General features: G+C 45.6%; 5 protein-coding genes across 5 annotated transcripts; 1 reads left to right on the top strand and 4 right to left on the bottom strand.

Annotated features, from left to right (window-relative positions):
- Positions 1-3059: 3059 nt before the first annotated feature.
- Positions 3060-4948, bottom strand: GUITHDRAFT_109515 (hypothetical protein; the record flags this gene model as incomplete). The annotated part of the gene is made up of 7 exons (XM_005831660.1): positions 3060-3659; positions 3707-3752; positions 3805-3855; positions 3910-3981; positions 4308-4394; positions 4458-4807; positions 4853-4948. 7 exons carry the CDS (start codon positions 4946-4948, stop codon positions 3060-3062), a joined length of 1302 nt encoding a protein of 433 aa, XP_005831717.1.
- A 726-nt stretch (positions 4949-5674) lies between these two features.
- Positions 5675-8398, bottom strand: GUITHDRAFT_139655 (hypothetical protein; the record flags this gene model as incomplete). The annotated part of the gene is made up of 14 exons (XM_005831659.1): positions 5675-5704; positions 5755-5812; positions 6011-6052; positions 6100-6131; positions 6181-6239; positions 6767-6818; positions 6865-6915; positions 7093-7173; positions 7359-7448; positions 7583-7664; positions 7721-7800; positions 8032-8094; positions 8142-8200; positions 8251-8398. 14 exons carry the CDS (start codon positions 8396-8398, stop codon positions 5675-5677), a joined length of 927 nt encoding a protein of 308 aa, XP_005831716.1.
- Positions 8399-8936: 538 nt separating this feature from the next.
- Positions 8937-10673, bottom strand: GUITHDRAFT_139654 (hypothetical protein; the record flags this gene model as incomplete). Its single annotated transcript, XM_005831658.1, has 4 exons — positions 8937-9194; positions 9242-9394; positions 9438-10461; positions 10648-10673. The coding sequence occupies 4 exons, from the start codon at positions 10671-10673 to the stop codon at positions 8937-8939; spliced, it is 1461 nt and encodes a 486-aa protein (XP_005831715.1).
- Positions 10674-13140: 2467 nt separating this feature from the next.
- On the bottom strand, positions 13141-15445 carry GUITHDRAFT_139653 (hypothetical protein; the record flags this gene model as incomplete). The annotated part of the gene is made up of 14 exons (XM_005831657.1): positions 13141-13173; positions 13224-13280; positions 13326-13376; positions 13426-13500; positions 13551-13646; positions 13710-13793; positions 13848-13971; positions 14024-14085; positions 14143-14213; positions 14264-14408; positions 14482-14581; positions 14630-15030; positions 15081-15317; positions 15365-15445. 14 exons carry the CDS (start codon positions 15443-15445, stop codon positions 13141-13143), a joined length of 1617 nt encoding a protein of 538 aa, XP_005831714.1.
- A 2171-nt stretch (positions 15446-17616) lies between these two features.
- Positions 17617-18520, top strand: GUITHDRAFT_152952 (hypothetical protein). The gene is made up of 7 exons (XM_005831656.1): positions 17617-17669; positions 17822-17887; positions 17936-18018; positions 18075-18156; positions 18207-18263; positions 18343-18394; positions 18440-18520. Exons 1-7 carry the CDS (start codon positions 17628-17630, stop codon positions 18451-18453), a joined length of 396 nt encoding a protein of 131 aa, XP_005831713.1. The 5' UTR covers positions 17617-17627; the 3' UTR covers positions 18454-18520.
- Positions 18521-19633: the final 1113 nt, after the last annotated feature.

Here is a 19633-nt window from a genome sequence, read left to right as displayed (position 1 = left end):
TCGTGATGAAGATCAGGAATTGAGTTCAAAAGCCAGCAAGGACAGCTCAAGTTGCAAAGAAAAGAGTTCCGATATGCCATTCCAAGAAGTTGGAGAGCAACGAGTGAAAGTATGTTTCTGTTTTAATTCGAAGCTCCTGATGATAGACGACTTAGGAAATGTTCTCTCGCGAGTTGGAGGAGGCCAAAAAGAAAGGTGAGCAATATGAGAAATCCATTCTATTAGTGATTGTTTAACCCCAAAAAATCAATGCAGCCTTCGAGGACATGAATAGTGAGGAATGTGAAAAATTGTTCAATTTCAAATGAAAATAAATGTATCTAGCAAATGTCAATGTCAATTGTTGCAAATATGATCTCATGCTTTACTGTTCGTGATTTAGTACAGCATAAATCTGACAGACCTAGAAAAATACACCCGGAAATGCCGGGAAAATTGGATCGATGTCAAAGAGTGACGACCTCGTCTGACTGCAAGTCTGAAAAGCCGTGCGAGTCAGAGGACAAGAACAGATGACGGCTTGTCCTTACTTTCAGTTACAAATTGATCAGTGCTTCCTACCTCGAAGACCGGTAGAGTGGGAACAAGCAGCACCGCAGAGCCAGGTTTTCGATCGGCGTCATTTTCATCACCCCAATCGAAAAATGGCTGGCAACCAGAGGTTTTGACCGCTACCACCGCATGTCACAACTTTGACACGAACAATTAGACAATATACCTATTTTGTTCTTTCTCTCTTGAGAGGATCCGTTCTTCATATACCCCTTTTACACAGCTTAATCAGGTATATAGAATACCAACATAAAGTGACAGAAAACCTCTTGATCCGAATTCCTCGGAACATTCTCAGAAACTTGAAAAAGAAAATTTTACAAAAAAATATTCATACATAGATCATTCAGCAACTTTACCTTCAGGAACAGGTGAAGTTTGATTTTCCGGTATCCTTTTTGAATGGATCTTCCTTGGTCTTGTATTATATCCATTCACGTGTACAAGTGCTTTGCTTTCAAGGTGATTTTCAGACGTTCCCAAGTAGATTTTTCCGTTTTGATCTGCAGTCACCAACGTTGACTTTGACGCAAGATCCAGTAGGCTATCAAAAACTGATGAAGGATCTTTCTTCATGCTCATTTAGGTCGTTGCTGTGCTACAATCTGCTTTCTTCCTGCCACGTTCAGTATCAGCAATTCAGGCAATATCATGTAATTTCACAATTCGGAAAATATTCTGCAGTTCTGTTTATCATCCGAGTCATCTTTTCACTCCCTTGTCCGATTCAACGCAAACGAGTCGTCATTCCTTTTCGCTTCAGAGCAACATCCGTCATTAAAATACAATGAGGACCCTACCCTTGCTAATGTCATACCCTCCACCCACCCTGGTTGTGCCCTGGGACTACCCCACGTTTCTCCATATCTGACGTCAAGTTTGAATTACCCTACCTAATGCATATTGTTGACTTCGGTGGTTTGTGCTTGCAGGGCCATGAACTCTCTATGTCTGGCCGAATGGTAATGATATAGTTTATGGACCCAGGGCTGATGGAAAATGGAAAAAAATATAGCAAAGATAATGTTGTACTGGGATTTTTCAAGTCCAAAAAGAAACAAAAAAAAGTCAAACCCAGCTTGAGTCTCTAAACTCTTTAGCTTATTTCATTTCTGAGAGATCTTTAGCTTATTTGAATTCTAGCAGAGGAAGCTCAAGGACACGTGCGAATAAAAGATGGCAGTCAGCAGGTAGACAAAGACAAGATCATGAGAGAAGACAATGAGAGAAGACGATGATGAATAACAATCAGGGAGGAGTACTTCATTTGGACTGCCCCCTTCCTTCTTATTTGAACTTCTTCTTTGCATGTCAAGAAATTGCGCTTCCTCGCCTCCCCTCCCGGATCATGGTAGCGCTGCAAGCTCGCCGCAAGATAAAGAAAGGTAACGAAGATACATTTCTTTACTTTCTGTGCTGAAATTGATTGCATAGCAAGTGCAAAAGTGTCAAGTTAAAAAGAAAGCAGCGAGATTACACAAGCTTTCCGTGTGCTGTGCCAGCCTTGGAAGTGGATGTTTATACGTCAAGGCGGAGCGATTTTTTTGAAGAAGACAGCCGCTGCAAAGCACTCTTTGAAAGGCAATCCAAGCACCCAAATTGTGGTCAAACTAGTGATGCCAGCCGATGCATAGCACACTGCAAGCTCTCGATCAATTTAGATGCACAAATCAAATTGCCAAGCCTCGCTGAAATTGGGCATTGCGAGTTGTCTGTCTTTCAAGCATGCAGCTCAGGTCCTGCTGCTTTCTTTCCCAAAGACTTAACATGCGTGGATGTGATACCCTTGTCTTACTACAACAAGTACATCTTTCCTATCCTTCGTCCAGTTGTAATGCTGGTTGAGAGCAAAATTCCGGCAAGCAAAGATCATTTGTCCCTTCGTCAAGCGCTCGAAAAATCTGACCGCTTGGCCCTTGTCCAACTCAGATCGTTGACTATTCAATCATGTATCATTCATCAGCGAGTTTCGTGTAATGTTTGCTTGCAAGAGATTCTTGCTGTGACGGTTGGATCAAGTGCAATTGTACAAAAGGAGTTGAGACACTGGATACCGGATTTTAATCCAGATTGTCTTGTTGGAATATTTGTACAGTATAGGTGAATCTTCATTTATCAGGTATTGTATGTATCCTTGTTGTATTCTAAGCGATCTGCTTCATCTTCCCCTCTGATGAGAATCTTAATCAATAATCTAACTTTCGTTCTACTGATTGTTGTGATGATAAGATGTATCTGAGGGAAATATAAATCTGATTAGAATTCAATGTATTAACTCAATTTTTCCTAATTTCCTTTTTCAGGTATCTCGGCTTCTCGCGCAAGCAATAGCAGACCTGGATGTGTACATTCTTTTTGTTTTCTTTCTTTTGCAATGTAGGTTCTTCCCGATGTTAGCTAATTTGTCTTCATGAAAGTTAATCCTTTCCGTTTCCTTTCCATCCAAAACAAACAATCGATTTCTCTCATTTTTAAGTATCTTTTTGAGTGAAAGCATGTACAAAAAACTAATGATAAACTGTGAACAACTGCAACGCAGTTTCAATAATGTAGTCTCTGCCATGTATGCCGTTGTTCAGCGTCTCAAACCAAGACTTACTTATCCAAGAGGGTCCATGCAGGGCGCCAAGAAAAGCTCCCAAGATGCTGACGGATGTTGTGGTGTCTCCACCAGCATGCGTTGCCCATATCAGGCATTCGCGTGGAGTTCCCCATCGAATCGCAAAATTCCACAGAGCCGTTGGAACTGTGTCGATCGCTCTGCAAGCAAAAGGGATTGCCGAAGAGTGTCTTAATCCAGCAGATTCTTCCTTCTCCCTCAGCTCTGTGTACGACATATCCTCCGCCAGATCCAAGAGGTGCAGTATCTTGTAAATGCAATCTACATACCAGGTAGTTGGAGCATCCGAGATACGGTTTTCTGCTTCCTCAACGGTTTGAAATCCAGAGTGGACATTCGAAGAAAGCTTTCTTGATCGAGAAAATGGCTTTTTGACGACGTTTTGCATGCTTCTAGCCAATTGCGACAAAAACTTCCTGATATCGAACTGGGATGGTCCTGGACCGTCTGCTATGAGGGCAATGGCTTTTGCAACCATGAAAGCTGCCTTTTGAATGGTCAACAGGCTGCAAGAAATCAGATCTTTAAGCTTACATCATAGTCTCCATCTGAGGAGATCACGCTTTTCAGAACCTTATCCCTGTCCAGTCTAAATCAAGCATGGTAGTTCTCATCGAAATTTGATTCATTACCTCAATTCACTGTCCGAAAGACTTCTCCACGCCAATCCGACAGACGGAACTCTGAAATTCAAAGTGACTTTCGTCCTTGTTTCTCTTTCTCTATAAGTCTCTCACCGATATACTGAACTTGATCCATCTGTGGTCACTCTTCTAGGGTCAAACTCATCGCTCTCGGCAACTTGACATCTTTTGCATTCAAAGCTTGTCATCGTAGAATGCCAGCACAATATTCGCAGACCGTCCAGATCTGTCTCGAATGTATTGGGTCAAACTTTCCCCGTCTGTACCAAAGAGGCGGCCATGTCCCTGAATCACCTTCACCTGGTTGATTTTCAATCCATATGAAGTTTATGCGCTATGCAAACCGCATAAAATTCGGCACATCTTTGACTGATATGCCCAGGTACACTATCTCTCATTTCCTGTCCAGAGAATTCAGAGAGCATCAAATTGATGCATGAGCATCATCAATTACGATGAGACTTGTGGCAACTGCCAAAGCGAATGTAGACCTATTCGTGTAACTGCCAGGTTCCATCTCATGTTCTTCATTCTTGATATTCTTTCGACCATAAAGATCTCTTACACCAGAGGGATACCTGATCAAGTGGCAATAGATACGATCAGTCACGTTCAATCAAGCAGAAGGGAAGCAACATTACACTAATTCAATCTCATTCGATGTCCACCCTTCATGCGCGAAGCCAAGCGCATCTCCCACTGTTAAACCCAGCAGGCAGCCCAGATATCGATCTTCCATCGAGACAGAAATATCGTTGGAAAATCCAATCATCCAAATGAGCTCTGAATGTTGCGCCTTGTCGTACTCCAGAACGTTGACGAGGCATCCTGTGCTGCCGTTTGGCAGACTACCTCCTTTGCCTAAGCACAACTTGTCGTTTCCAAACATTCTGATTGTCCCATCAGCCCTGACGATCCATCTCTGCTCCACATCATCATGAACTGAGCCCCCAAAGCCACAGACACTCAGATCCCAAACTTTTTTCCCCACCTGAAGAGAAAATGACATCGAGTGTTGCAAGCGCATTGAACTCACGCTTAAAGTATCTTTCGGATCTTTGATATACTTTGCGGTTAAAACAAGAGATTCGCAATTGGATGGAACAAATTTGTTTGCGACAAACTTCCACATGATTCCTTTTTCGCTCTTAGCTTCAAAGGATCTCCAAGATCGTGTTGTCGGACTAAGACATAGTGGCATTTCCCCTCCAATTCTTGTAGACACGTTGTCTATCGCAAGGAAATAGCCACTTTCCTTATGCATGATAGGGAAGAAGTCCGATAACAAATCCATGATCAAGGGCCGGAAGAGCGATTGGGTCCTATCCTGGCACAGCTGTGCTTGATTTTAAGTCGTGAAATAGGACGGGGGAGCTAGAGCTAGAGGAGTGAGATGGATGGCAGCAATAGAGGAGACGGAGAGGAGAAGAAGGCTCTTCTAGAGCGCATCCATGTTGTGATAGCCCTTGATGTGAGGGAGGCAACGCGCAGGGATGTGACAGCTCCTAGTTTGCAGTGCAGGGTGGTGTGTGGTGGAACGAGGACGAAGGGAAGAGGTGGGGTTGTGTGAGGGTAGCGGAAGGGGGTAGGGAAGAAGGGTAGGGCACCAGTAAAGAGGGAATAAGGGATAGGTTGGTTGGTAGATCTGACTCGAGAAGTGAACGGTAGTACCCAGTGATTAATATACTCTATAACAAAATGTTAGGAAAACTTCCTACAAGTATCTTTCGATCCAGTGTTGACACACGAAGTGATCCCGTCAAGAAAGCAAAGAGCAAGCGTGCCCCTTATGCCATGACACTTGAAGCTTTCATTGCCAGAATCATACTATAATCGACCGAGCGAATTTCACCCTGTCTCAAGCAATGGTGCATTCCGAAACTTTGTCCTGTTATCTTTTGCATTAGCGACATGCAACGATCTAACATCACAAGTAACCTTCAATTCTTGAGGATTGTACGCGACGAAGTTGCTCGCATTAGTATTCCAATCATATCTGGAGTACGACGTCATGCAACAATGATCATGGACAAATCAACATCACGTGAAGTATTTGATCTTGAAATTTGTGGTATCCATTAGGGTCTGCAAATCCTCTTTGGTTGAGCCTGTCAGATAAACCCTTGATAGTTAATGGGAAAGAGAGTTTCATGGATCGAAATGATGATCACCTCGAACCCATGGTAAGATAGACCTTAACACCTCCTTATCCGAGCTGCCAAAGTCAGTCCTGTACCTATGGATGACACATAAGCAAGACTCGCAAGGCAGGAATCTCCCTACCAGGATAGAATCTTGGTCAGATACACGGTTTTCTGACATGAGACTCGTAAATAAACAAAATTCAAATCAGATTTTCACTACCGAGTCTTTGTCTACTTTCAGATTTTCCTCCATTTCCAGGAAGGCCATGGCAACAACTCCTGCATTTTCGTATCAGAATGCCTTCATGACATCGGAAAATTTTACTCAGCTCTTCCTCCACTGATTCACTTGAAAAGTTCTAAAGCAAAAGAATGAATAAGTCTCATACGTCAAGCACAAACTACCTTGATCGGTGGACAAGATTTTGCACCACAATTGAGCGCAAAATGGATCCTCTTCTCGCAAGACTTGATTCGCGTCTCAAACATTCTTCCAATTTTGGAGCTCTAGACTCTCACCGAAAGTGCAAAGTTGAATCTTGGATCACTTTTGGCAAATGGTTTAGAGCTGAACTTCAAATTAGGACGTCGTGCATAGATCTAGCTAACTTCACAGGTGAAAAGGAGCTTTCTTGTTGCCGCGAAGAATGCCGTTCTCGATGTCACTGAGGTCTAAGATGAGAATACTAACAAAGCTTCAAAGGGATTGGAACTTGAGACTGAAGAAATGACCTCCAATCGAATAACCTGCAAACTTCCTCATGTCTTGAATGATCGAAGGAAGTGATCATCATTAGTTAGCTTACCGACGGTATCAAAGAATGACATTCTCCTAAACGATGTCTGGGGTATACCGACCTTGAAAGCATAGTCACGCATTTTGCACGCCATTATGGTTCAATACCTGAGCAAACGCGTGGAGCACCATGAGGTTATAGAGATTGATGAAAAAGGCCTTTTCTTCATCGAAAATCACTTCACCACAGGGAAAGAATTTGAAATAAAAGATGCAACAATAATACTTTGAGAAGTATTCATAGAGGTGATGTCCAACTTTTGAAACTCGCATGTCGACTCAGCGAATTTCTGTTCATCTATTACACCTTCCACTATGGAATTGGATCGCCAATACCCAGAATTCAGAGTCCTTGGAAATAGCTGCATAATCGATAAGTCCCTCCGAGTTGGTATACTTGGACTGGAGAGCAGAGAACTACAAGCATTGTCAACCAATTCGCGACAAAATCATAATCATTCACTTTCTTCTTGCATTCTCTAATTGTTATGAAAGGATCATCAACACGATTGTTCCAAACACGAATATTATTGAGAATTTCAGGTGCACAGTCAGCCTTGAAACTGAAATTCAGTTGAGAAAGAGCTCTGAAATCGGTAGACCTGAAGCCGATAATACAAACCTTCATCTTTCAATGGATGATCTCTGCACACGTGATGGAAAACATTGCTGTCCAGAAAGCTGTTGCCAACCTATCAAGCACATTTGAGACCACACCCGTTTCTCAAGTATTGCAGACTTGCAAGGCCTCATCTCTTGATTTGAGCGAAAACCTTGTTTGCAGGAAAGATACTGCCTCGCTTCCAAGGAAGCATTTCTTGTACACCTTCGAAATCATCAGATGCTGCAATGTGATTGAGAATATCAGTACAAATCCGTGATAAGTCCGATCGGATATGCGAAGGCCGCTACATGGCAAGTTCAGCAAGGGGAGAAAGGGCATTGACATCGGCAAACGACTCACTTCCTCAGTTCGACCACGACATCCTCATACTTGAGGCACTCGCTGCCTGCGCATAAAAGCTCCTCCTCAAGCTCAGCAGGCTGTACGCCATGATCAGTCGTTCATGCGCACAGAGACTTCAGGAGATTGAAAACCTTCTCTTCTGGCTTTGGTGGATAGTCCGGGCTGTGCAACCTTTTGCATGGAAGTAAGCAAGGTTGTTGCCGACTTGAAGGTCTTGCCTAGGATCAATGGGGTCCTCTTCATGCTCGACGTCCTTGTAGCAAGACAAAATAAGTGTAAGTGGCAGGCCCCTGGGCTAGTGAGACAACCTTGACGATCTTCTCGAATTTGCCTTTCTCAAGCAGCTCGATCAACTCAGACGCACCTCCGATCTGCCCCATGTACGTCAAGTTTCTTGCATGCTCAAGTCAGCTATCACATGCACTGTGTTGACGAATATCTGAGGGACCGTGAGTCGGTCAGCAAGCGACAGCATATCTGCGGCGAGGATCAAGGAAGGATGGCATAGAACCATTGTGTCGGTGTACCTGTACGCTTCTCCGGGTAGTCCGAGAGTGAGATGTCGTGGTATTCATATCCATGTGCCTGTTTCAGATCAATCGAGTCAAGCCAGGAGATCGACCAGGCGGAAAGCTTTCCTGCAGCGCTTGCTTTGCGCGAGCACAGTGGGGACATGTCTTCATGGAGAAGATCGTGATCTTCATAGTCCGCTACAAAGAGAAAGACAAGGCCAGACGACGACACGGGAAGATCAGGGGAGAAGGAGAAGGGGAGGAGGAGAGGGGGAGAGGAGATAAGAGTTGTGGATACGAGAGGCTGAGCTTAATAGGGGACGAGCAAGGAGGGGCGAAACAAAGAGAGCGGGGACGATAGCGGGGACATGCCTCGGGGACAAGACAAACTTTTCTTCTGCCTTTTTGTCTTTGATGCATAGAATCAATAGCAAAGTATGCTGCCTCGGTATGATCATGTGTGAAAACCTTGAGGCGAGCTTGTCAAGCCCCCGGGCATTCGACCGGCCATTTTATGGCCGCGGCAAGTCAAGTCCCAGAGTGCTATTCACGTGTCACCGGCCTCGGACATCAACAAATCAGAAGCACGGTTACAGCATGTTCACTAACTTATCAACATCTTAGCTATACTGAAAATGCCTACACGAATCTTACACAACTCCTTTGATACATCATCCCGATCAGAAGCCCAAAAAACTCGTTCAAGTCTTTGCGGCGAAATGCATGAAGTATCCGTCCCCTCGGAAACATTGATCCCACGCTCCAGTCACATTGGGTATTAAGTTGACCGTCCGAAAGATGCTGTGAAGAGCATTCTTTTGTCCCGGTGTCAGCGGCAAGATGCCAATGGATTGCTCAGGATTCTCCACCCAGATGCCAAACTTCAACATCACCAATCTCCTGTAAAACTTGTCACTGTGAACCGGTACGACTTGTAGCACTTTGATTCCAGCGAAAGCCTGCAACAATTTCACGTCAACGAAATGCAGAAAGCCCGAGACTATACCTGACTGTCTTCTTCATATTCGATCATTACCATTTCTTCTATCAAGCAGATGTATAGGAATGCGAAAAGAACCCGCTTCAGATTCTTGGCATTTTTTAGCTTCTCCATTTCCTTGCTGATGACAGCTTCAAGCGGATGTCCTCTCGATTTCTCCTGAAACAGAATAAAGGCAACAAAACGATCACGTACAGCATACCTTGAGGATAGGATAAACAATTTCAGACAAATTCATCCATAATTGTTGTGCGTTTCTTGCTCTTTTGACAGAAACCTCTTGATCAGCATTGAGAATACGCTTTCCCCCTAAAGAACCGTCCTCATTATTGTCTTCCTTCATGTCGTCTTCGTCTTGGTCAGCATTCTCTTCCTTCTTGACTGCCAACAAGCTGAAGGCATGTTCGTGTCCTTCAAAACCACCGAACCGATTTTCCATCTCCCTTCGTAACAAAGCGTAATTCAATCCATCCACAACAAAAGGGGCATCTATGCCGAGATTCAAAGCGTCCAAAGTTTGGATTCGACCCTCCGTACCTAGATGAAGTGCGTCTACCATTACAGGTCGGACAAATTGAGAACGCGGACCGACAGGCTGCGGTCGGATTATGTTTGTTCGAGCATCTAAGGGTTGCGGTCGAATCAAATGCGCGCGAGCATCTACTGGCTGTGGCCTTATGATATGAGCGCGAGCATCCACTGGCTGCGGCCTTATGATGTGAGCTGGAGTATCCACCACCTGGTGTACTAGCATGTGAGCCTGGGGATCCATCACTTGTGCTGCAATGAATTGGGCTTGAGCTTGAGCTTGAGCTTGAGCTTGAGTCGAGGCTCGAGCAGGCTGATCAATTATTGCCTGGGGGGAATGTCGTTGCTCCTGCTCCTGCTTGATCTCCCGTTGCTGCATCGCACAATGCAGGCTCTGCTGCTTTGATCGCTCTTGATTCTGCAAGTGCACGTGCTCTAACTGCTCCTGCACCCCTTGATGGCTGTCTTTGAGGGACAGACATCCACGAACTTCACGAATGCAGTCATTGATCCGTGAGCAGCTCTTGGTATATGATCGCGATGGGCCAGCAGACACATCGCTCACATCTGTTTCTTCTCCATCATCCTCGTACTCGAATGGACTGTAATTGCTTTGAATTTCAAGTTCTTCTTCACTGTCATCATTCGGGTGAGTGATTTCCTTCTTCACACTAGCTGCAGCTTCCGATGCATTCGAGCTGCCAAACAGGTCAGAGGGAGCAAAGAGGAAGGAATTCTACTGACATCGTGGTACCACTTTCACTACGACCTAACATTCCTCTCGATCAAAAACAAGGTTGGCGAATATGTCAACCAACGCTGAACGGAATGCCCTTCGGGCTCTGATTTCATGAGTTCACGACGTGTTTTGTTCGCCAACGCACAAGGTCGAATTGAACCCGCAAATCATGCTGTCTGCTCGAGGTCAACAGAGCTGCAAGATATTCCGACGATCACAAAGTGTATTACAAGTAGTTTCTCCAGAGCTGGGACCCACGTGGACAAACCGCAGAGTTGCCCTCCCTGGTCATAACGAGTCAGAAAACTAAGAGAAAATCTGGTGAGATAGAAAAGTTTATATGCTTTACAAAAGATGACTGAGAGTGGGAAAACAACGCTGATCAAGGTACAGAACTTCAGTGGTTCAGAACAACAAGGCTGTGAATTTTCCAGTAAAGAAGGACAGAGAATGCAATAATGGCATGGCTAGAAAGAAGACATGAAGGAGAATGACGGGTTGAGTTTCTGTGAAGAGTTTTGTGCGACATGAGCACAAGGAAGCGGGATCAGCAGACAGGAAGGAGAGCGGCAGAGAAGCTGAAGCTGGTAAGGAGCAGGGAAGGAGGGGGAGGAGGGGAAAGACAGGATGAGAGCAAAAGGGGCAGACAAAGTGAGGGTGTAGCCCGTTAGGGTAGTAAAAAATAGGGGTGGGGGTACATTATTTGACACAGACCGGTACTTATAAAAGGTACAAATGTATTGTTTAAGAGGGTTCTGCCTGGTCACTGCGCCTTGCGGTGGTCAAACTACGGGGTGGTAGGTACAAAAGGGAGGTAGGGGGTCCTTGGTTCTATTAGGCAGGATAAGAGCCAAAACGGGTCCGTTACATTTCCGTTGTGAATTTTAGATATGTGACCACTCATACCTGAGGAGGGCCCGCTGAAGACGCCATGCAGTGAGGGATGGTCGCATCGTGACGGCTTGTCGGATTTGCCTGATTCCCCTAGCATCTCGATGCTGTCATGCTCGTGCCGCCATGTTGATTCGCATGGATAGGAGAGGACTTCACAGCCTCCTCCTCTCTCTTCCTGTCTCTCTACCAACTTCATAACCTCTGCTATGAGTCCGACCAACGTGCTTGTGATTGTGTGCATGGCATGGGCCATGACAGAAGCAACAACAAACATCCGCGGCTTCTCACTGTCATCCACACAATTAGAGATTCGCGCCTTCTATCCCTGGCTTACTATAAGACTGCGAGGAGGAAAAGGAGAAAGACTCAAACCTGCAAAACCAAAGAAAAAGAAATCGAACATCCAGACATGGGCCCATTTTACAGGAGGAGAGAACTTTGGGCAAGATTTCAATTTGCTTGACAAGAGTCAGAGTAACATGAAAACTAAAGTGAAGAAGGAGAACAGTGACATGGTCGCACAAAAATGTGTGGATACCTTCGCAGATTTCAAAGAGAGAGCCCGAAATGCTGCTTTGATGGAAGAAAGAAAGCCATTCTGGGAGCGAGACGCTTTTGATGAAGATATAGCTTTCAATGATAGGAAAGAATTGCTCAAGTTAATCACGTTTTCATACAACGCTGTATGTGAGCAGTTGAATGACCTGGACGCTCACAGTGTATTGGATGTGGGTTGTGGCTCTGGAAGGTTCATAATGCGAGCAAATAGCAAATCACCTCAAATCAACAGATTCATGTGTGTCGATCGCCGCAAAGATGCTCTTGATGCAGTTTATGATTGCTTTCATCGTGCGGTGCCTTTCAAAGCTGTGATCTCACCAAGAAGTGAGATCATTCCATCTCTGATCAAGCTTCTGACTACATCTATTGCAGTTGACCCGATGAAGGTTCTCCTTTGTCTTGGGGACGTGAGACAAGCTGAACACGTATTAAGGGGATATCAAGTTGCAACAATATTGAATGTGTTGGAAGAAACAAGTCCCGAATCTATTCCTCAGCTTTCTCGTTCTGTTTTCGGTGAAATTAAACCGCCACATGTATTTGCTTTTCCCTAAAATAATGATGTAATACTTCATTATCTAGGTCATTTGTATGATATGTGTATCTCCCGAGCTACCGAACAGTGAAGAATTGAGCATAAACCACGTTGAATGGACGGATAAGGTCCCTTTAGAATTGAAGTCTTTCAGAAGTCAAGTAACTTGTTGCAGGTTCTTGAAACATGGATAAACGAAGTTATGGATTTGTATCCATACAAATTGATAAAAAGGATAGACAATGGCAAGTCGTGCAACTCATCAAACTTCATCTCGAAAACCAAAATCGAATCATATGACTACAATGCCAACCGAGCAAATGCGATCCAGGCAAACAGCACAACTACTTCCGTGTTAGTTTTCAGACGGACAATTGAAGAAGCTGAAGTTTTCCCGCCGATTGAGCCGAAAATTGAAACACCAATATTGAAAGATTTGAATTCGTTGACCTCAGATCATCCTTCTCAGTGTCGGGTTATTGGTGAATTTTGGATCGACAAAGTTGTGATTGTTGGGAAGGCTGGCAAAGCTTCAGCGGGGTGGACTGACTAACGACTCGAAGACTTTCATCATTCGATATTTGTTTTACTCATATCAATTTACAAAAAGAAAGGGTTCTGACTGCCCCAACATGAATTCTTGACGGATCACCCAAACATCTTGGTGAAGACCGACTTTGCCTTTCATCAGGCGAATTAGTCAAGAGAAAGTGAAGAAGCAAGATGGTTACCTTGGCATCTTGCTCCTTCTGTCTCTTTCTGGTGGTGGCAAGGAGCTGCTGAACAGCCTGCGGACATCTATCAGAGCAGGACGACACGTGCAACTGGCATACCTTGTCTTCGGGGTTCTGCTCTGACAGTTTGACGAATTCATCTTTCGCCTCCTGAGAATTATCTTCAGCAACGAAGCGTTGGCGCATTTCTCTATCTCACCTCCAATCTTCCCAGATGCATGTAAGCTTTTGCACGACGGAATCTGGCTTTGGGATTGTCTGCCATCTCGAGAACCTGGAAAACGACCATCACATGATGGTGAAAAACAGCAGAAAGGAGCTCACTTTGTTACAGGTAGACACTACTTCAGACCACGCCTCTAGTTTATCATTACAGGCTGCCATGTTGAGCAAACATGCAGATTTGAGCTGTTTGGCGGCCTGAAAAAGCGGTTTACAATCTCATGGAACTTGTCACAGCCATGTGCCTTCACAACTTCTCACCTTCTTTTCCTCGTCATCTTGACCGGAATCAGGATACTCCACAGGTTCCATTGCAGCCTTGTACAAGCGGAGAGCTCGTGTATTCTACGACAGCATGTCACAAGACAGGAGACCCTCGTTACAATAAGCTGGAAGAACCTGATTTTGCTTGAAGTAATGGTTGCCAACTTCTTTATACTTGTTCACGAACTCGTGTTTTTCCAATGAAGACATCGAATATGTGCTCTTTCCTTCAATGAGCTCGTCCAACGTCACTTTGTATCTACAATTTGAAGTATTCAGTAACAAGCAGAGACGAAAACATATTGACACACTCGATCGTGCTGCCAGCCTTCACCTTGTCGCCATAGCCTTGGTCACCAAAGGCGTATTTGGCCTGGAGTAGACAACAGATAGTCAAAAAATACGATCTTTTTGAGAGAGAATCTTGAACCTTGATCTTCACAAATGCCTCTTGACCTGCAACCAGATGCTCGAGAGCTCTTTCAAAGCCATCGGTGAGCCCTTGTGACATGGTGTCAAATCACTTGACTAGTCGTGCAACCACTTCTTACATTCGTGCTCGGAATTCAGCTCTCCAAGGTTGACCTTGAGACCCTGACCCGAGGCGAACTCACGAGAGTCCCAAGCGTCTCCTCCTTCAACGGCTGCGGAGAAGGAGATCACACAAGTCGAACCGATCTTCGGTTTCTTCCATGCCTGACTGTTGCATGAGAATGTGTACAGGCAGTTCGAATCACTTTACCGAGCTGGGCTTGTTGAACAGTTCCACCTGGATTCCTCCGTCCTTGCAGACATCTTCCACCGTGTGGAAATCGCTCAGCTCGACATCAAACAAAATCGTTGCGTCGGGTGGAACTGCAGGATCTTTGCTGCATAAAGTTGTCAAATTCACTACTTCCCGCTCCATTCCTTTTCACCTTCCCTCCGAACCCCACGCATATGATGGCTTGGCGGTGACAACTGCCTTGCTTCCTCTCTTCAATTCCTGGACGGCAAGCCGGAGCCCTGCAGGCTGCAAGTCCTCTACACAGATACGTGTCGACTCTTCCGTGTCCATAGCCTGAGTTCCGATTTCGTATCCATCCTCAAGCCTGGCTTTATATTTGATGAAGACGATGTCATGCGCCTTGGGCCTTTCGTACCCTTGCCCTTCCTCGAGGTACAAGACCTTGACAGCTCCATGTGTCTTCTTCACTTCTTCGACCTTGTGCCAACTTTTGAGTTCGACCTCATACGTGACACGAGCTTTCGGAGGAACACTCTTGTCAGGAAGACCTTCGTCTCCAAATGCAGCTTCTGGTTGCAACTTAACAAGTGCCTGAGGAGAAAATGTGAGCGATCCTGAACTTGGAACAGACCTGGAATGACCTTTTCTCCCTTCTTCATTTGCAACATTGCCGCCTCAAGCCCTTTGCAAGGAACGTTGGAACCAAGGACGTACTTTCTTGTTTCATCGCCTTCCGTCTGATCGAACAAAACCTCGTCCTCTTCTGAACCATCTTCCAACACCCGACTAAACTTTCCCTTCATGCTCACGAAAACTTCATAGCCATCTTTAGGCTTTTCCCAGCCACTCCCCTCAGTAATGATAGTCTTTTCCATTCCCTGTCGCCAAGTCAGCATCACTCCGCAAACCATCTATGACTTGTCACCTTAGCTTCACGAGGTGAGATGGGCATCGGAGAAGAGGATCCGTCAGATGGAATCTCATCATCGGACATGTCTGCAGGCATTGTCTATTAAAGAAGAGGTTAGACTCCAATGACTTCATTTTCCTTCTTGCAATAAGCGCTTCTTCTTCATTGCAGGCCCTATCTTTCTAGTTACTTTAACAAAGATCTCCGACGCTTTCGTAGCTCTGTGCTTTCTCCTCACTACTGGATCTCTCTTGTCAATACTACTGTCAGGTCTAGCATGACTTCGTTTTCCATCACTCTCCCGCTCCTTCCCCGATTCTAAAAATCCCCCAAAGTTCTGAGAGAAGTTCTCGAGTTACATCTAAAGTTCGCATTAATTGACCAAAAGTTCTATAAGAAGCTCTGGATCAGCCCCAAAAGTTCGTAGAAATCGGTATGAGTTCTTGCAGATCCAACTCAGAAAGTTCTAAAATTCTGCTGCTGTAGGTGGAGACGGTTCCAGGAAATTCTCAGAAAGTTCTAGCCCAGCAGCTACTACTCCGAGAGCTCAGTACTCTCCGGGATGCTGGGATCAGACCGGGCCCGCGGCCGCCGGGGCCGGGCCCGGTCTGCTGGCCTTGGATGCAATAATTCGAGCTCTATGGTGCGATCTATGGTGCACCTTGCCTTGGGTCGAGGGATGGGAGAGCTGGGAGTGGTTTGCTTCATGCTAGCATGGTGTACTGAGATCCCCTTTACCATCGCCATTCACGTGAGACCAGCAACAGCTGTCAGATCGACAAGTTGTAAGCTACTCATTTCTTGTGGTGTGGGCTTGTCGGGAAGGCCTGGTGCGTCTTCAACAACCCAGATGTCCTCTCATTGCAGTTGGCTTTCCATGCATCGATTGAGAGGTGGCCGCGATAATTCCTCCAGCGCAAACTTGACATCTTCCGAACCAAACCTGGATGACGTCTCTTCAAGATTGAACTTTGAGAACCAAACTGCGATTTCATCGCTTCCGGGGAACATCGCAAACGTGGAGGACCGTCAAGCGCCGCAAAGCAAATTGATACAGGTGTGTTTAAAGACTAAGTTTAAGCTGTGCAATGATTGTCTATCAGTGGTGGACGTGGAGGCAGGATCATTACTTCGAATCCTTGTGGACAGAGTTGGGCATGATCCTATGTCCACGATCGACAGTACTTGCAAGTTTTGCCTTTCGAAACCATTTCTTCTCGTTCCTGGTTAGAAGATCTTAATTACGTGTCCTGTTGTTTCTGGTGATTCAAGTGTTCAGACCACTGAGAAGACAACTTTGTTAAACCTGCATTCATTCGTTGGGACTTTCATATTCGCATGCAAATGTCTCCTTTCGCCCAAGATTCTTCTGCTGCCATACCTATTCCAGATGTAAGCAAAAATGAGCAACCAGCTAAGAAGCATACATTTGCATGTATAGTGTATCATTTCCTGACATTATCCTTTTTGTACAGGAACATCTTGATTGGTCTTGTGTCACTCCTTGTTTCTATTGACGACATGTTCACTTTCATCATGAATCCGCAATCTGTCGTGTTGAACGAGGTGAACCGAGATATTTTTGCTTGATTGCTTTATTTTGGATTTTGAATCAAGTATCAGGTGCTGAGCGCTGTTGGAATCGCTCTCCTCGCAACGATGTTCAGAGTAATCGGGCGGATTTCTGGCATTCAATTTCCCTTTTGGTTGGGAAGGTATGGAAGAATGGAAGGTTCCTTTTAGATTGATAAGATTTCAGGATCTCTGACGTGGCGGTATACGCTGATCCATCACTGATATACTTGTTGGTGCGAACCTCTTCTTTGTCAGGCTACAACTCCTCAAAGTCACATTCATCGCAGTTGGTTTCTCCTTCTATCAACATCGCAAAAGCCATGAAACTTCTGTTGTTGAATGTCAACTTCCAAGCTGAGAGGAAGTGAGCAAGCGCCAAAAGTATAAACGTTTAATCATTGTAAAGGTCTTATGCAGTCTGTCCGACCGTTACTTCTCATCCCGTCCGGCGAGAGCCCCTGCCGCTGACTTGCCGCCACGCTCGGGAGTCAGCGGCCTGACGGCGGCAGACCTGCTGCCCGCCGGTCACCGGTCAAGTTCTGAGTGGTGGCGACCGTACCGTCAGGGCCCGGGCCCGGCGCCGCGCGCGCGAGTGGCCCGGCCGCCGACTCCGAGTCCCGACATGCGCGGGGATGAGGGACAGGTTTTGTGAGTACAGCACAGGTCAAGCAGGCTGCAAGCCACACAGGGCTGCGAGGGAAGCATGGAGCGTGCGCTGAAGGAGAAGACAGAATGGACGCGCCGGGTATGCCAATGCTGGAAGAAACATCCTCCTCCTTCACTATCTTGTGCACTTAGTTCTTGACTATTCTGTCGTTCTATCATTTCTTCTTGTGCTTCATTGTCGCATTTTCTTTTCACTCAGCAACCACCCAGAAACTAAGACTTTGTTTTCAGGCGGTCTTTGACTCGAACGGAAAGGTTCTCTCAATGGAAGGATCTATCTCGATTCAGGATTTGAAGGTGAACTTCAACTCTGAACAAGTCGATTCATAAATGATGCGGTGGCAGGGTTATTTGACTGCCTTCAATGACAAAGACACCACGTTTGGCAATGGATTCAACATCGATGGGAAGAATTACGAAGTTCATCGGTAACGAGATATAATATACAGTCTCCATATGCATTCTCTGAATCATGTTACTGCAGATTCTACGAAGATGACGGGCTGATCTATGGCCGTACCCACTCGGTTGATCCTCGGGATGGAGAGGGCTTCTGCTTTGCTAGGGTAATCTGCAGCATGACGTACCTTCGACATGCTCATCACTGGACATTCAGGCCAAACGTGGAACAACAGGAGAGTGGATCTATGCAATCATCACCTACAAGTTCCCGGTATGTAGGAAACCTTGTTTGCCGCATTCTTAGATTTGTTCCATGATACACGTGAAATGAAGTTAAAATGATATGCCAGGTTCTATCTGCTAAGGCTGTCCCTGAGCTTCAAGATTTTATGAGGCAGTTTGGTGAGCTTGTGCTGCCTACTTCGAAAGTGCTAACATCGACCGCAGTCTGCAATCAGTAGCTGGGCAACTTGTTGAAGCATAACTACATGAATGATCTTGTTCACATCAATACACCATTAGATTTACAACGTGAAGCCTCTAATCTTCATATTTGTTGCCAGCTTCAAAGCTTTCAGAACGTTAAGACCTCATGTAACAAGACTCCTTCACTTGCTTCGAATCTTCACATGACGCGTGCATGAGAATGACTACACTTTAATTCAATTCAACAGCAACAACACAAACACACACAACAGTTTTTTGACAAGAATTTTTGATGATCCGGCAGATAGATGGAGGTTCTTGCCTCCAATCAGCTTGGGGCATTCCGGAATGAAGTTCCTGTGCCCGCAATTGGCTAAAAAGAAAAAAATTGAAGATTAGAATGAGAGTGTCTGAATAAAAGAGCTTGCCATCTCTCTTTCGAGTAGTTTGACGAGTCTCCTTCCTCCGACCAAATTTGAATTGAATGCTTCCATCGTGCGAATGATTTCTTTCATCTTGTGCTTCTTACTTTTTTTCAATTCCTGCCAACCTCAATTCAATGCCATCCAAGCTCACCACCATCACAACAAACAAAAAAAGCACCTTCAGATGATGCAATGGGAAAGAGAAATGCTCTCTGGAGGAAGGACAGAAATCATTCACAACGCTACATACTTTGCTGTTTGACTCTCACCCATACTTTTGCAAGCATTGCTCACAAAACAAAATGTCTTTGTTGATTTCGACCAGTTCTACAACATGGCATGAGAAGCAGATGCTGAGTGCTCGAGAAAACCTGCTTCCAGCACCACCCAGTGCGCTTCGAGTCTCGACAGGACTTGGAGGAGATCGGATTTAGCTTCTGTTGCATGTCAGAAACGAGTTGACAGCTGCGGGCATGCGTTCACCGTCCATCTTGCATGCAGTGCCTCCCGCTTAATGCGAGCGAGGAAGGAGCTGGCTGGAGCTGGCTGGAGCTGGCTGGAGCTGGCTGGAGCTGGCTGGAGCTGGCTGGAGCTGGCTGGAGCTGGCTGGAGCTGGCTGGAGCTGGCTGGAGCTGGCTGAGCTGGCTGAGCTGGCTGGAGCTGGCTGAGCTGGCTGGAGCTGGCTGGAGCTGGCTGGAGCTGGCTGAGCTGGCTGGAGCTGGCTGGAGCTGGCTGGAGCTGGCTGGAGCTGGCTGAGCTGGCTGGAGCTGGCTGGAGCTGGCTGGAGCGT

The sequence above is a fragment of the Guillardia theta genome (assembly GCF_000315625.1).
Source record: "Guillardia theta CCMP2712 unplaced genomic scaffold GUITHscaffold_39, whole genome shotgun sequence".
In the NCBI taxonomy this organism is placed as follows: Eukaryota; class Cryptophyceae; order Pyrenomonadales; family Geminigeraceae; genus Guillardia; species Guillardia theta.
This window is presented reverse-complemented; position numbering and strand designations above follow the sequence as displayed.

Excerpts from the sequence above, each read along its gene's own strand:
- GUITHDRAFT_152952 (XM_005831656.1), top strand. The coding sequence starts at position 17,628 with ATGGAGCGTGCGCTGAAGGAGAAGACAGAATGGACGCGCCGG. Across the intron at positions 18,157-18,206 it reads AGGGCTTCTGCTTTGCTAGG|GCCAAACGTGGAACAACAGG; the intron begins GTAATCTGCAGC and ends CTGGACATTCAG. Across the intron at positions 18,264-18,342 it reads TCATCACCTACAAGTTCCCG|GTTCTATCTGCTAAGGCTGT; the intron begins GTATGTAGGAAA and ends ATGATATGCCAG.